The following is a 17,340-nucleotide window of genomic DNA, read 5'->3' on the forward strand; positions in this document are numbered from 1 at the left end:
TTATACACCTTTCATCGTCAGTGAGCATTTGGATCCGAGTGACTGAGCCTAATTAACTGGACGTGCTACTAGCGCCACGAGGCGAGGTTCCCAGCTGCACCTGTCCTGAGGGCAGCTCCTCCCACAATCCCTCGCGAGCCGAGCGCTGAGTACGTGGGACCTCGGAGGACGTGCTCGCCCCGGGCTGAGTGCGCCTGCTTTGCCGGAGCCACGCCCCTGTCCCCTGCGGGCCCGGGTCCGGGGCGGGGCGGGGCGGGGCTTGCGGCGGGTCCCCCACGCCTCTGGGGCTCTGGCGGCGGCAGGTCCTGGCAGTCGCTCGCCGGTCACCTCGCCGACGCGATGGCGGTCCCGGGCTCCCTGGCCGAGTGTGGCTACATCCGGACGGTGCTGGGCCAGCAGATCCTGGGACACCTGGACAGCTCCAGCCTGGCCCTGCCCTCCGAGGCCAGGCTGAGGCTGGTGGGCAGCAGCGGCCGCGGCGACACGGCGGCCCGGAGCCAGCGGATCCAGGAGCAGGTGCAGCAGACCCTAGCCCGCCGGGGCAGGAGCTCGGTGGTCAGCGGTGAGTCGAGCCCCACCCGCGACGCGCGCCCCGCGGCTCCCGTCCGCTTGCTCACCTACCTGTTGATCCCCGTCCCTTTCAGGACCCGCCGCGCCTCCTGGCAGGCCGCTCGTCTCCGCGGAAACAAACGCTCTTTCTCCTTCAGGTCTACCGTATTCGTGTGTTAATCACCCCGTTGGCTGTTACTGAATTCAGTCCGTTTCCCCCTTCGCCGCCCGATCCTGATCCGTGCCCCCGGGTTCCGAAAGCACTTGGAAATTGTATGCAGACTTTTGGTGTGCGCGATTGTTCTTCTGTAAGGCAGCTCCTTTTGGCTTTTATTTAGGTGTTTTAGAGTTCACGACTCTTCATAAATATTTTTAGAAAGAAACCTTGAAAGCCCTGCGGCTGCTACATCCCCTAAATTGAGGCTGGGCTACCTCACCCAGGTACTTGAAAGCGCTCCACTTAGTATCTGCCGCGCTTGGTCTGGGACGTGAACAAATTGGGCAAGTCGACTTTGGGCCTGGGAACAACCCCAATTCCCTGCCAGAGGATATGAAGGAGGAAGGAGACTTTGGCCGGGCTAAAGGCAGCCGCGCCTGCCCACCTCACACCCACATACCAGCACGGGCACCAACAGATGCGTGGGCGCGTGGGTACAGGACTGCTCTCACCGGAAAAAAAAAATCAAACTCTAGTGCACAGATTAGTTGACAGAAGTGCGGTTGATCAGAAAGATCATCACAAGCTCTAGAGAATGTGCTTCCTATTAGGAGTAATAATACTCACGCGCCAGCCAGTGGATTTCAGACAGCAGAGTCTGGGAGGCTGTACTCTTTTCAGTTTGTCTAAAGGTTAAGGTGGTTGATGTTTGCATACTTGAAAAGTAAAGAGGTGTTTAATGATTGTAAGTTCATGTAACTGAGTGCCTGTAATGCCCCTAATTAGGCTATGTGGTTTGCATTTTATATTATCTTTTTTAAATGAACTAGTTTTTTTGTTTTGTTTTCGCCTTTCTATTATTATTATTATTATTTTGAGATGCAATCTCAAACTTCCTGACTTTGCCTCCCATTTTAGGATTACAGGCAAGAACTACCTGGGGTTCTTTTTTTTTTTTTTAAATCCAAGTTTGGAGATAAGGAAACTAAGTAAATAAATAACACTCGGATTCCAGATAGAAAGTGGCAGAGCTGGTATTTAAACACCAAAACCTGGAGTTTTAAGCTGATCCTTGGATATGGCATTGTTTTGCTTACTAACATAAAATGAGATTATTCGGATCCCACGCTTCCTTGTGACTCCTTCCCATTTTCTTCTAAATAAAACTGAGGAAGTTCTGAGAGGATGAGAAGGGTCACCTAAGAAAGAACTGCTTTAGTCCCTGGGGAGAAGACCCAAAATTTAGGGTTAGGAGTCTGGCTAGAGATTTTAGGATAGTGAGGCCAGTATTTGGCTAGGTGTATCATTGCATACTGTAGTCTGAATGCCCTCATACCCAATGCTAGACTGGACTAAAGCAGCCTCCTCTGTTCAGGGAACACAGTGCATATTAAAGATCTGTTCTTGTCCTAGAGTAGCAAGGCCAGAAGAGCCAGCAGGCATCAACTAGTCAAAAATGGCGGGGTCCGTGTGGAGCTGAAGGCAGCAGGAGCAGAGTTTGCTAAGCACCTATCATGACAGACTGTTGTCTACAAGCTCATGTATCCGTTTCCTTATATCCTTAGATGGCATTGAGAGGTAAATGAGACAGATATGGCGATTCATGTCAAGTGTGAGGTGTGTGTCCATCAACAGTTGTAGGATGTTTGGTCCAGGCACCACAAACTGCTCTCTCCAAACCATACAGGAGCTGTTTGGTGAATTCAGCCCATGCCACTGAATGTGTTTATTTTTGCAAGGCATTGTTCGGGTGCTGAGTTAAACACACACAGGAATGCAGCTCTGAATCAAAAGCAATAAGCACACCCAGGGACTAGCAAGGGTGTTAACTTCTCCAAGTTGAAGATAATTTTGCAAATCTCTTCGGAGGAATTGTGATATCCTATACCGAAACTGGGATTTTTTGAATCTCAAAAATTCATTACGAGTGTGCATGGGAGGTAGTTGGAGATATGCCACTCTAGAATAGAGGAGCACAAATATTTCATGGAGTTGATATGGTAGAGCAAAAGGCACAGCTTTGGTGCCTCTGCTCCAGTGAGTGGCTCTTCCAACTAAGGAATAAAGCCCTTGAACTATTTTTGATTACAAGGGCAGCTCTTTGGCAGCCTACACAGAAAAGCAGCTTAGGCGCGGGTAAGGGACCCCTGCTTTGAGAAGAAGTCGGCTTCAAGGAGCCAGCATCCATGTGCTGTGGAGCAGCAGTACGAGGGGATTCTCGTGTTTAATGACAGCACTTTGGAAGGGTTTGGGAGTCTGGGTAGCTGCACTGTTTTTATAGTTCCTTCTATTTGCATCCTGACTCTATGCTGAAACACAAGCCATGGCTGAACAGGGCTGATCTGGGAAAAGTGACCCTGTTGCTACTGCTCTTAGCTCCAGTGCTCAGGAGAATTCTGGATTGTTGACATACCAGGAAGGATGAGGCAGCAGATAGTCTGGCGAAAGAGATGAGATAAACGTAGCAGATTTTAGTTAATACCTTGTAAGGCTCTTTAAGCTTCCGTCTCTTTCTTACAAGCGGCTGTTTTTCCACTGTGAACCACTCACCGACTTTTGGCATAATTTCAAACTCCGGGATATTTAGAAGTCAGTTTTATCAGCCTAGGTGGGGCCAGGTTCAAAGGTAGGTGGCTGCATTATAAAATAGCCATATATTGTATCAAATTTTAAAAAGTCAAAATAGAAATATTTAAGATTGGCAAAGAGAAATGTATTACACTGTAAAATACTATTTTAACTTATTACCTTGCTATTCTCTCTCGAGTGCCTAAATAGAAAGACACTTTCATTTTAAATTGTGGTGTGTAATGCTTAGAACACACAGTGAACAGTATTCCAATTCATCTTTTAAAATCCACCATAAAAACGTCCCCCATCGTGTCTGCTTCTATGATTTCCTGGTGCAGCTACTTTGAGTACTGGCGATTAGTGTGGGTTCTGGAGAAAGAAAGACAAATTCATTCTGGATGTCAAACAGTGCAGTTAACAAAAGCTAAGTGTGGGGGCTCATGCTTGTGATCCCAGCACTCAGGAAGTTGAGGCAGGAGGATTTCTGTGAGTTCAACGCCAACCTGGGCTATATAGCATAAAACCGTGTTCCTAAAACAAAGGCAGTAGTGGGAGCTGTCACAAAGAGAGATTATTTCGTAACTGTCATAGATAGCTGCCAATAATAGACTTGCCCTTTCACAGAGGGAAATAAAAGCTCTTAATGATTTTTTAAACTGGAGTCGAAATTCAATTTTAATGTAAAATCAATGGTAAACTGTCTGAAGATAAAATAGCAGAAAGTGTTACACTGTAAGAATCCTTTGCTAGAGGGCATTGCATGAGTGACTCATCGAGAGGGAGGATTGGTCAGTTACTAGGTAGAAGGACGCAGGAATGGGGAAAAGCCCTGGCAGGGCTGTGGTCTTGCTCTTCTGAGTGTTATTCACACCCAGGCTGTAGTGACGTCCATGTTAGCCTCAGGAGCCCATGGGACACTTTTTCATTCACGCCTAGCAGATCTGGTACAGGAAAACATTTTTATGTAAGGGTTTCTGTATTCTTTAGGTTTTTTTGTTTGTTTGTTTGTTTTTACAAACTTGTTATATTCTGTTAAATAAAACAGAATACCAACAACATGGTGGTCATAAAGAATGATTCACCCCTAGAATGGGAAGAACGTATCCTTTCGTAGGTAAAATGCTGAGCTGGAAATTGGTAAAAAATGCTTTAGAACGGGTGGAACTGTAAGAATGGACCGAGTCTGATTATAACAACGCACTGCTCTTTAGAGCAGGAATTACCTTAAAAGAAAGCATTTGCTGCAGTCATAGTCACCCTGGGCCAGCTGCGCTGTAGTCATGGGAACCGAAGGCCAATCAACTGAGTATTCCAGCTATTGGTGACTCGTTGACTCCTCTTACAGTTTCCTTTTGGATATCGTCTTAGTTGGGGTTTCTATTGCTGTGAAGAGACACCATGACTGCGGCAACTCATAAAGAAAAACATTTAATGGGACGTGTTTACAGTTTCAGAGGTTTAGTTCATATCATCGTGCGGGGCATGGAGGCATGTGGGCAGGCATGGTGCTGGAGAAGGAGCTAAGAGTTCTACACCTTGCTCCTCAGGAGCAGAAGCAACTGTGCCACACTGGGTGTAGCTTGAACGCAATGAGACCTCAAAGCACACCTCCACAGTGGCACACTTCCTACAACAAGGCCACACCTACTCCAACAAGGCCACACCTCCTAATAGTGCCATTCCCTGTGGGCCAGGCACTCAAACATAAAAGTCTACGAGGGCAATTCCTATTCAAACTACCCCAGATATCAACTTTAAAACTTTTTTCTCATATATTAAAATATGGCTTATTTTATCTTCAGGTGGTTCAACATTAATATTGATATGGAACTTAATAACAAATCATGGGACTCAAAGCCCAGACTTGACTAATGTGACCTACAGTGAGAGAGTTTGTTTCCAGCTCAGATGATCTTGAAAATAGCCCAATTATTTAATTCTGAGATAAATGCAGAACTCTACTTTGTGTGTGTATCCAAATGTATTTACACATGTCCCATGTTCCTTCTTGGGAAGGAAAAACTAAATAGCATCAGCAAGATTGGATATAGACCACAAATTCAGAGACTTTTTAATCTTTGTATCTGAGTAACCTCTTCCTTTAACTGACTAAATTAAGATTAGGCAGTGTATAAAGTCCTTTTATAATAGAACATAAATCTACTGTATGCCTTTAAATCTACTGTATGGGTATGGGACTAGAAATTACAAATTTAAGTGTTTAAAGATCTGATTGGCAGCTTAGCATGTAGGCCTTAATAGAAATGTTTAGAAACATCTACACATTTAAAACACAGGTCACCATTACTATCAAAGGAAAGCACATACTTACTGCCATACCTTTAAGTATAATAATGTTAGTTGGCCTGAGTAATTATAACCAAATTCTATAATTTTATTATTCTCAGAATTTCAAAGAAAATGCATTGCTCCCTAGAAGCTTACTGATCACTTCCTTGAGTCCTGAATCTCACACGTGTGCATTATATGGAGCTGTGGACTGAGTATCACATTGATTTACTGACTCCTGTAAGATTTTTTTTAAGTTTTTTTTTTTTTAATGTGTATGAACATTTTGCCTGCATGAAAATCTGCACCATGTGGATAGGTGCAGTGCCCGTGGAGGCCAGAAGGGGCCGTCAGGTTCTCTGAGACTGAGGTTAAAGTTGTGAACTACCATGAGGCTGCTGATAACCAAACTTGGGTCCTCAGAAAGGCCAGCCATCTGAGCCATCTCTTCAGCCCCAGATTGCCTTTTTTTTCTAAGATTTTTTAAAAAAACTTTTTAAAAGATTTATTTATTTTTATGTGCTTTGGTGCTTGTCTGCATGTATGTCAGTGTGAGGGTGTCGGATCCCTGGAACTTGACTTGCTGACAGTTGTAAGCTGCCATGCGGATGCTGGGAATTGAACCCAGCTCCTCTGGAAGAGCAACCAATGCTCTTAACTGCTGAGCCATCGCTCCAACCCCCAGGTTACCAGTTTTTAAATAGAAGGATAGAAACTAATAAGTATTTTTCTTGATAGGTAAAATGATTTTATCATAGAGAACCAAAAGACCACAGGTGAATGTACAAGTCATACAAATAAGAATAAATGTATATTACCCAAATATAGAATCAACCTCAACAGGATGTCAGTCAGATTCCTGATCACTCAGCACGAGCCTTGTATGTTTTTGTAGAGAGCAGCTTCCCATCTTCACCACACACCCAGAAATGGAGGAGGAGCGGTGTTGGGCACCTGCCGTCCACCTAGGACAAGGACATGTGTGACCACTGACCTCACAGTTTTGGCTTCACTGTGGTGAAGCATGGGACAGATGTCAGCCTGCAGGAGTGCGTGCTGACCTTGTCTGTGTAGGTAGGCTATTTTGGATGTCTGAGCGGAATAACTCATGAGCATTTAACTTGTCACGGGCTGCTGCGGGCCTGTTAGAAGTGCAGTATGAGATACGATTCTTTATGTCAAGAAGGAAAAGTCCACTTTGAGATAAGGACCCCTGGCTGCTCAAATCTGGCCTCACTATTTCCCAGGCAGCTACCAAGTGTCGGTTGTTTCTTAAATACCTTGGGTCGCACTGCTATCTCCGGGAGAAGAATCTGTGTTCTGCGCGGCATTCCAAGTTCTCTGATGTGGGGCCTGTAACTTCTCACCCTTCATTCCTGTCACCACCACCCCACCCCTCACCAAACACACACACAGTTATCTTTTGACTCCTCCCCTTCCCAGCTCCCTCCTCCCCTTTCTCTTTGCCTGGGTAACTCAGTCCAGTTGTGTCGCTTTGTCTGTGGCCTTCCCCAGTCCTCTCTTCTACCGCACAGAGGAGATGGATATTTTGAGTGCTAGTTAAAGAATTTGATAATTGTGAATCATAGGTTTCAGCAAAGGATACACATAAAAATGCAAATTTTCTGCGGAAATGCATTTGTCATCTAAGGAATATTTTAAGAAGGAAGAGCAGTTAGGCTCAGTAGGGAAAGGCTGTTGGCCCTAACCAATGAAAAGCTAAGAGGTATAATGGCTTGGGATTCCTTATTTAAATCATACTGAGGAATTCTAATTGTTTGTTTTTCCACCTGAAGGTTTCAGTGGACTCTTGCCATTTTGCACAAGCTAGCCTCTAACCCCTGAACTGGAAGAGACACCCTTGCTCACGTCCTGCTTGTCTGGAACTGTTGGGACAGTGGCTACATTGCTACAGGGATGTAGCCAGCTCTGCAATAAAAAAAAGAAATGCTTGTGTGTCTTTGTTTTCAGTCTTTTGTGCTAGCTGACCATGAACTCACTCTGTGTAGACAGACAGGCCTCAAACTCACAGCTCTGCCTGTCTTTGTCTCTGTCACCAAGTACTGTGATTACTGGTTCGAGTCACCATGCCCAATACCTAAGAGAATTCAGGCAGTTCATTAAAGGCCTTCCATCTTCAGACTGATATCTCAACCGTGATTCTTTTTTTTTCGTTTGAAGTGAGATTTTTCTGGATGAGCCAGAATGAGCTATAAATTCTTAACTCAAACAGTCCTCCCAGTTTACCCTGCAGACACATGCCGTCATGCCCAAGTCATACCATCTCTATGTGGAGTCTAAAGAATAATGCAGCTATGATAGACAGCTAAGATCCCAAATGAATCCTCCCAGCTGTGGTTCCAAAAAGCACCAGAGAAAATGACTTCAGATGGTAGGGGTGGCAGATAGAAATGGCGATGCCATTGGCTAACAAATCAATAACTTATTTGTTGTTCTTAGTTCTTTGCTTGAAGATAAAATTAAGTTGCTGTAGTTTTGTCACGTATTTGGGTGGTGTTTTGAGGCAGAGTCTCATATATTGTTCTGACTATCTTAAAGTCATTACTTCAAATGCTCTTCTACCTCAGCCTTCTGAGTAGCAGGGTGCATGTTCTGCCATACCCAGCTCTAAGTTACTTTGTAAACAAAACAAAACAGTAAATCTGGTGTGATTGTTTGAATGAGAATGGCCCCCTTAAGTTAATATTTGAATGCCCTAGTTGTTTGAAGTGTTTGGGGGAAGGGTAGGGAGGTGTAGCCTACTGGAGGAGATGTGTCACTGGGGGTGGACTTTGAGGTTTTCAATATCCCACACCTGGCCAGTCTTCCCCCCTTTCTGCCTCCATCTTACAGTTAAGATGAGAACTCTCAGCTACTGCTCCAGTGCCTGCCTGCCTGCGTCCATGCTTTCCACCATGATGGTCATGGGCTCATTGTCTGAATCTAAGCAAGCCTCCAATTAAATGCCTTTTTCCGTAAGCTGTTTTGGTCATGGTGTCTGTCTCATCATAGCAATAGAATCTGATATCTTCTCCATCAGCTAATTAATAATTATTTGGCCATCACGGCCTCTATAGGAAGTTTCTGTTTGGATATAGGAGGAATATAGGCTTTCTCTATTGTATCTCCCTCAGACCCTTAAGGCTCAAAGCCTTGGTGTTTCCCTGCGTCTGTACTGCTGGTCTCTGATCCTGGGTCAGCAGGCCCTGTCTCCTGGTAGTCTGCAGTGTGGACTGGACCAGGGAATGAGGGGAAAGGCAGGAGTGCAGAGCTAAGGATAATTGTAAGGATAGACCAGGCCCTTGAGAGTTGAGTCCTTAAGCCTCTCCTAACTTGAAGAAATTTCTTTCCTTCATTGTTAGTCCAGATTCTAAAAGCTAAAACTTAAGGAACCTCTGCGTCGTCAGTAAGGGGGCAGAGACACCGCTCCACATGGTCTCCCTCGGCAGCCTGAGAATGGGTTAGGGACCTTGATACCAGGCAAACTAGTGTTTGTGGCTTGAACCTAAAAAAAGAAATTCATGGATACCAGATGTGAAGTAAAGTTAGAGATTTTATTTAAAAAAGAAAAGGTTTCAACCCTGGCCTGGGAATTAGGGCTAAGAGAGAAAGCGAGGTGCTCGGACATAACAGCCGCCTAAGCATAGAGATAGGAAGCGAGCCACACCCAAGCACAGGTCAGGCTCCTCAAGGGACAGTCACAGCTGTGTGGCTGTAGCCATCTGCCATTCCTGTGGCTCTCTGAAGTTATTATCTCAAAAAGTTGCTGAGAAACCTTTTACCCACTCCACCCCACCCTTTTCTCCTTTTCTAATTGACCTGAGTGGCTGGCTCCAGAGATTCCCTGGATAGATCTGATAAGATAAAGCCAGAAGCCAGCAGGACCGCCCGAGAGGCTTAAGCCACATCCTTTCCCTGCTAGTGACGTTTCCAGAGAGGCTTTTTACAAGTGCTGGTTGTGCTGGAGTCCTTGCTCCTTCGCTGGCAAGAGGCTTCAGTGAATCCCTGAGCAAGAAGCTGGTCACCCTGTCCTGTCTTGCTGCATGACCCTCGCCAGGCCTCATGGAAAATGCAGGCTTCCTAGAATCAGGATTTCTGGCTAACCAATACTTCAGCGTCTTGAAAACGATACTTACAAGTCTGCAGATGTCCCCCTCAGGAGAAATGCTTGGCATCAGGAAATAGACGCAAGTGTGTAATTCAAATGGATTCACACTGTTTGGCTTTCTGGTAACCTGTGACTGTATTATTAGTCTCTTGAAAGTGTAACATTTGAACACGTTGTTAGGCAGTGTGGTGATCATTTCCGTCACATAAAAGGGACTGCTGTGTTCTGTTGTCCTCAGCAGCTCCCTGGAGGATCTGAAATCTCAGGACAGTTGAGTGTCTTTCTTCTTCACGTAAAAGAATGCTGTGTGACAAAAATAAAAAATAGAAAAAGACATTACTAAGATTTTAGAAGTCTTTTTTTTCTTTGAGAGATTACAAAACAGCTACCAAGAAAAGGCCAAAGAGACAGAAGAGGGACACAGTACTGTCTTCGCCCCACATTCCTCAGAGATGAGGAAGACACGCATCACTGAGCACAGAGCCTGGCTTGCCCTGAAGTGTCTGTGGGCTACTTGGCTAGTGTCCTGACTCCACAGGCACAGTCATTGCAGAAGAGACTGACTACCTTGCCAACACCTTATCCTGCCCTTAGACTGGTTGGTACGTGTTTGTTCTCTTTGACTACACTGACCCCACCGCCTGTTTACACAGGCTCCCTTATCTAGTAGCGCTTGAATGTATTCATTGCCTGTGCCTTCGGAGCAGCAAAGAATTCCTGAGCTCCTACTCTGGGAGCAGAACTACCGCTGGCCTTTGAAACCCAGCTTTCTAGTACTGAGCTGAGTATCTGAGCCAAACAGCGATTTACAGAAATTGTCCGCATTGCAACAGTGTTGGATTTTCGTGAAACTCTCTGATTTATACTGGTTTGGACTTTCCACGGTTTTCTTGTTTAGTATGGGGTTTTTGTTTGTTTGGTTGGCTTTTATAGTTTGCTTGATTTCATTTCGGCTGTCCCTACTCAGAAAGAGAGAGATCAGGACTTCAGCATTGCAAGCCTGCACTTCCTGGCACTTGGAAACACCCAACAAATGTTTTGATAACCTTTGATCATTTGTCATTTCCAAATGACAACTTTCAACCAGCATTTAGAAACACCTGATATAAACTTAGATGCTTGTCATGCATTCAGTAATTGTCGATTGGTACATTTATATTCTAAATTATCTTCATATCGTCTTCATTTCAGGGAATCTTCACCGAACCAGCAGTGTCCCTGAGTATGTCTACAAACTGCACTTGGTTGAGAATGACTTTGTTGGAAGGCGATCACCTGTCACCAGGGACTATGACATGCTAAAGGTGGGGACACCAGAGGACGTAACTGATTAAGATTGTCAGGAACACCATTTCAGACTTTGTGGGCTTGTTTTTTTTTTGGTCGGGGAGGGTTATTTTCTAAAGTGCTCCATCTCATTTCCCAGATTTTGAGAAAAGTTGTGTTAACATTATGGAAAACTGGGACTTTAAAGTTTAAAAGTTTAGATGATATTAAATCCTAAGTACAAATAAATATGACTCAAGACAACCCAAAGGAACTGACTTATTATTCAAAGGGACTGACTTCCGTCTTATTCAAGAAAATCAACTTGTTAAATTGTAATTCCAAGATCAGTTATTACACTTAACTTAAATTTTATTTCTCTCCTACAGTCTGGAATGAGTGCTACTTATGGAAGTCGCTGGGGGAGAGGAACAGCACAATACAGTTCCCAGAAGTCAGTGGAGGAGAGGTCCTGGAGGCAACCTCTGAGGAGACTTGAGATTTCCCCAAATAGCAGCCCGGAAAGGACTCGCTATGCCCACAGTGAATACCAGTTTGCCTGGCGGAGCCAGGGCCAGGTGCCCGGTGGGCGCCTTACCCTGCCACGCTATGCACGCTCAGAGATCCTGAGCCTTCGCCAGGCGGGCACCGTCCGCAGGCCACCCGTGAGCGGGTCGTTCAGCGATGCTGTCTTCGACAATGGTCCACTCAACCCCACGATGCCTCCCCATCCACCAGGCACCAGCCACAGCGCAGGTAGCCTGCTGGAAGAGACCGTGCGCGTGACCCAGGCTCGGCCTCTGGGCGCACAAAGCAGAGCCGCCCGCTCTTCCTGGCCCCGAAGCTCAGTCCGCAGCACCCTGCAGGACCCAGGGAGGTTGCTGCCTACTGCGGGCCAGGCAGCTGTGGGCAGCGGGGATGCGCACCGGGAGAGGAGCACCTTCACTGATGTCCAGCTCGGGTGAGCCTCCCGAACCCGCCTCACGTTTTACATCGTGTTTATGCATTAACTTGGTACCCCCAGCCTTCAGCTTTCTGCTAACGTCCAGTCCATCCTTCTGTTCTCAGCACCCTGAGGGCAAGGCAGGTCCACAGCAGGCACTGTAAAGACGTGTCGTGAAAGAAGAGTGAGATGTAATAACTAATTTTGCTATTTGGATCTTTGTGGCTAAATTCTACAGTCACTAGCCTTGGCTGTGTCAGGAAATTGTCTTAATGGTCAGTGTAGTGTAGTAAAATATTTAATTATATGTCAAAGGATAATTGCTTCCTGAGATTCTCAAGTTCCGGAGACTGGGAGGTAACTCTGATTTCTGAAGGGAAGTTTTGCTTCCTCTGGGAAGGAGAAGAAGGCATTCCTCTGACTGGGAAGCCAACGATGGCACAGCCCTCCGCTCTGGTGCACTCCTGCTCCATCCAGAGCTCCTGGCTGAGCCCAGAGACACTCGCCCACATCAGCACACGGGTCTTCCACCCTTACGCCATTGTTCCGCATTTCACCCTGGCCAGGCCCTTTCCAGCTCTCCCTTCTTATGCCCGCCAAGTATTTTGAATATGGACATATGTGGGGCATCCTCTGGACTACCTAGAAACAGCTAGAAATCCACACTTGGATGCACAGTACACTTGGATGTACTATGGGTTTGTCTTCCCGGAAGAATGGAAGGGTGCCAGTCAGGTGGTGGCTGGTGCAGCTGGGCAGTCTGGGGCTAGAGGAGGCACTCACCACCTGTCCACGGCAGACTAGTGAGAAAGGTTTTATAAAAATCACCAAGTGAAAAACTCTATGTGGAGTTTTTTAAAAATGGGATTTCTATACTTCTTAGAATTGAATAATTCAGCAAGTGACTCTTAGACACTTCCCATGCACGCTGCACTGCTGTAAAGCCCAGAGAGAGAAAAAACAAACGGCTTGGATGAGTGTTCAGGAGAGGGGCAGAGAAATCAGCAGGGTGTGCTGTAAGCAACAGCTCTGTGCCAAATGTTTCCCAGAATGCAGAGCAGTGCACCCTGGGACCAGGTAAGGGAGACTAGGCAGAGAGTGGATCTCCGGCAAATCACCCGCCAAGTTTGAGAGCAGAGAACAGGTCACGCTGACTGTCCTCCACATCGTGTTTATTCTAATTATTATTTTAACAATAGGAAATCATATGTCCTCATCTTTAACATATAGAGGAGAAGTCTGTAGAAAGGAAGTAGGTCCCAAAGGACCCTGTGTCTTGTACCTTTTTAACCCAAGACAAACTGTGCATAGCAAGAGGAAGAGGCTCTGGGTAGGTAGTGAGCCGAGGAGCAGAGACCAGGAGCTGTCTCAGAAAGCTAGCAGAAGAGAGGTGTCATTTTAATCCTCTGTGTGGCTGTTTCAGCCTGGTCCCTAGTCTCCTGTGCTACGGTGTCTTTCTCCAGGGAAGTTCTGTGGCCTGATTTAAGTGGAACAGGAAGGTCCAAGGCTCCTTCCTTACCTACTGTTTCCAAATGCCCTTCAGCCTGACATAGTAACCGAAAATGCTTACAATAAGGTGACATATTCTGAACTTCAAAGAGTTTGCTGTTCTTATTTATACCTCTATCTCCTTATTTTAATTAATAATTTATGACAAATCATTAGTTGTTCTTTTGTTATGTAATGACAACCAGATTGTTTGCCATCTTCCTTGTCCCTACTTTTATTTCCGTTGAGCACGCCATGCAGACAGACAGCAGTTAGGGCTGCTGAGGATTCACGCCTCCCCATCTCCTTCCCACCTGCTTCTTCCTATTTTACTTCCTGGTTGAAGGCTTGCTTTACTGCTTCAGCTTAGACTATTGCTGTGCTCTCGGAAGTGTCCGTCTCTGACCTTTGCTCTAATAGGAATGAGTCATGTTTCACAGCAGCGTTCTTGCCACACCTTGGGCAGCCGGGTGATTTTTCCCCTTCTTTTGAAAACACTTGCAGCAGCTTGATGCCTTCAGAGATGTAACCGTATGCTATGTCAGGAGAGCCAGACTGGGGCAAACTGGGGCAGGAATGTAAGTTGGACATTCCACACGCAGAAAATGAGCGGGTACTTTCTAAAGTGACTCTTAGTCTGACCAATAGCATTTTATGTTCTTACTGCTGTGTTTGTTATTTTCTATCTGTGTGTTGCCATGGAAGCCATGGAAGCATGCTATCGTCAAGCTCTCACCTCAGCCGATGACACCGAGAGTCATAACTGAAGCTGAAGGACTCACTTTTTGAGTTCCTGGTTTAGAAGACAGGAGCCAGGGAACAGCTGTTCTTTCTGATCTCCCACCTAGCTCCCTACCCATCGATCAGGTCACATTCTGTGGGCCTCCAGAAGTGTCATTTGGTAGCCCAACTGGCCTGGAACTTCTGCTCCTTCTGCCTCTACCTCTCAAGGACTGGGGATTATAGTTTGTGCTATCACACTGGTAATGGGGATTGAACACAGGGCTGTGTGCATGGCAGGCTGAACCCTAGCTCTGGCCTGCCCTCCCCCTTTTCTTAAACTGATTATAATTGTCTCCTGAAGTATATTTTCAAATATGAGGTCATTATATAATTCTCAATATAGAGGCCAGCAGTGTTCTGCTTTTCTTTAAATACCTTTATACTCATGATATACCACTCAGCTAGACATAAACAGCAGCCAGAACTTTATACTTTGAGGTGGCATATTCTGAACTTCTATGTATAAAAATATATTACAGAAAATATATTACATTGCTTCACCTCTGCACACTCACCTCTACACAGACACCACTCGCAGTGGACACCTCGTGACCTGCCCCACACTGCTCACCGTGGTCACTGCCTCATCTCTGCACACCCCCAGCACACAGGGACACTGCTCACCATGGTCACTGCCTCACCTCTGCACACCCCAGCACACAGGGACACTGCTCACTGTGGTCACTGCCTCACCTCTGCACACCGTACCACACAGGGACACTGCTCACCGTGGTCACTGCCTCACCTCTGCACACCCCCAGCACACAGGGACACTGCTCACTGTGGTCACTGCCTCACCTCTGCACACCGTACCACACAGGGACACTGCTCACCGTGGTCACTGCCTCACCTCTGCACACCCCTACCACACAGGGACACTGCTCACCGTGGTCACTGCCTCACCTCTGCACACCCCAGCACACAGGGACACTGCTCACCATGGTCACTGCCTCACCTCTGCACACCCCAGCACACAGGGACACTGCTCACCATGGTCACTGCCTCACCTCTGCACACCCCCAGCACACAGGGACACTGCTCACCATGGTCACTGCCTCACCTCTGCACACCCCTACCACACAGGGACACTGCTCACCGTGGTCACTGCCTCACCTCTGCACACCCCCAGCACACAGGGACACTGCTCACCGTGGTCACTGCCTCACCTCTGCACACCCCAGCACACAGGGACACTGCTCACCATGGTCACTGCCTCACCTCTGCACACCCCAGCACACAGGGACACTGCTCACCATGGTCACTGCCTCACCTCTGCACACCCCTACCACACAGGGACACTGCTCACCGTGGTCACTGCCTCACCTCTGCACACCCCCAGCACACAGGGACACTGCTCACCGTGGTCACTGCCTCACCTCTGCACACCCCAGCACACAGGGACACTGCTCACCATGGTCACTGCCTCACCTCTGCACACCCCCAGCACACAGGGACACTGCTCACCATGGTCACTGCCTCACCTCTGCACACCCCCAGCACACAGGGACACTGCTCACCGTGGTCACTGCCTCACCTCTGCACACCCCCAGCACACAAGGACACTGCTCACCATGGTCACTGCCTCACCTCTGCACACCCCCAGCACACAGGGACACTGCTCACCATGGTCACTGCCTCACCTCTGCACACCCCCAGCACACAGGGACACTGCTCACCATGGTCACTGCCTCACCTCTGCACACCCCTACCACACAGGGACACTGCTCACCGTGGTCACTGCCTCACCTCTGCACATCCCCAGCACACAGGGACACTGCTCACCGTGGTCACTGCCTCACCTCTGCACACCCCTACCACACAGGGACACTGCTCACCGTGGTCACTGCCTCACCTCTGCACACCCCCAGCACACAGGGACACTGCTCACCGTGGTCACTGCCTCACCTCTGAACACCCCCAGCACACAGGGACACTGCTCACCATGGTCACTGCCTCACCTCTGCACACCCCTACCACACAGGGACACTGCTCACCATGGTCACTGCCTCACCTCTGCACACCCCCAGCACACAGGGACACTGCTCACTGTGGTCACTGCCTCACCTCTGCACACCCCTACCACACAGGGACACTGCTCACCGTAGTCACTGCCTCACCTCTGCACTGAACTTATAAACTAGCAGATGTTAGAAAACAACCTCCCGGGATGTCTTTGGTGTTTGTTTTACTTGGAACGAATTAGATGCAGCCATGTCCCTCTTAGCCTGTCTTCCCAGCAGGAATTAAAAGGAGAGCAAAGTGTTGCTCTGTGAGTCAGTCGGGGTTGCTGTTTCAGAAGTCATGTCTTCAATAAAGGAGCCTCTCTCTGCCCAACGACATGACGTCACCTCACATGCCATTAATAAAGGAGAGATTGCACATCAAGCCCCAGATAACTCTGTTATCGTGGCGGAGAGAAGGAGACCAGGACATTTTTTTGTATAACTATCATCCTATTTATCTTAGAGAGTTGCATCTCTTTGTCTCTCTCTTCTGCAACATCCCAGAGACCAGTCTAAGGAGAAGTAGAGAAATTCCGCCACTAGTTCCTGATACCCTCTGCTTTCCAGTGCTGACGTTTCTTAGGCGAAGGAGAAGTTAGAGTGCAGATGTTGCAGCTGTTGCTGATTCTAGTTAAGTCACTTCTGGACACTCAAGAGGGCACGGTTAGCTTTCTCACCAAGTCTGCGGCTCTTTGTTTAGGAATGCAGACGTGGAGATGACCTTGGAGAGAGCTGTGAATATGCTCGACGCAGACCGCGTACCACTGCCCAGGATTTCTGCCGCAGCCACGTTTATACAGCATGAGAGCTTCCAAAAGTCCGAAGCCCGGAAAAGAGTGAGTATCCGCTACGCCCCGTGTCAAATCCAGCAAGCCGTCGGCGGTGTGTTGATCCTGCACACCAAAGCCAGTACTGTGCTTCTAATGCACACGCAGCCCAACACTGCACAAGTCAGGAGTGCTGGCACACACTTTAATCCTAGCACTTAGGGCAAAGACAGGAAGATCAGAAACCAAGCTCATTCTTGCCGACATAGGGAATTTAGGGAGATCGTAAGCTGTACTGATCTATGAGTACAGGAAAATGTCATTAGGACTCAATTTTGTTGCTGTGTTCCTTTAGCAGAATAGTAGTTTTTGATTTTCCCCTAGGTCCCTGGCCTATCTAGTCTCAGGTTCTTGGC

The 17,340-nt window shown here is 47.3% G+C and overlaps 1 protein-coding gene across 1 annotated transcript in view; it reads left to right on the forward strand.

Moving 5' to 3' along the window:
• Positions 1 to 246: 246 nt before the first annotated feature.
• Pkp2 (plakophilin 2) overlaps positions 247 to 17,340 on the forward strand; it is a 59,559-nt gene continuing 42,465 nt past the window's right edge. The window contains exons 1-4 of the mRNA XM_075970730.1: positions 247 to 562; positions 10,866 to 10,978; positions 11,330 to 11,901; positions 16,858 to 16,993. Of these exons, the coding sequence (XP_075826845.1) occupies positions 340 to 562; positions 10,866 to 10,978; positions 11,330 to 11,901; positions 16,858 to 16,993 (1,044 nt within the window). The 5' untranslated portion in view covers positions 247 to 339. The remainder of the gene's footprint in view (positions 563 to 10,865; positions 10,979 to 11,329; positions 11,902 to 16,857; positions 16,994 to 17,340) is intronic.

The sequence above is a fragment of the Microtus pennsylvanicus genome, chromosome 1 (assembly GCF_037038515.1).
Source record: "Microtus pennsylvanicus isolate mMicPen1 chromosome 1, mMicPen1.hap1, whole genome shotgun sequence".
NCBI classification, from domain to species: Eukaryota; Metazoa; Chordata; class Mammalia; order Rodentia; family Cricetidae; genus Microtus; species Microtus pennsylvanicus.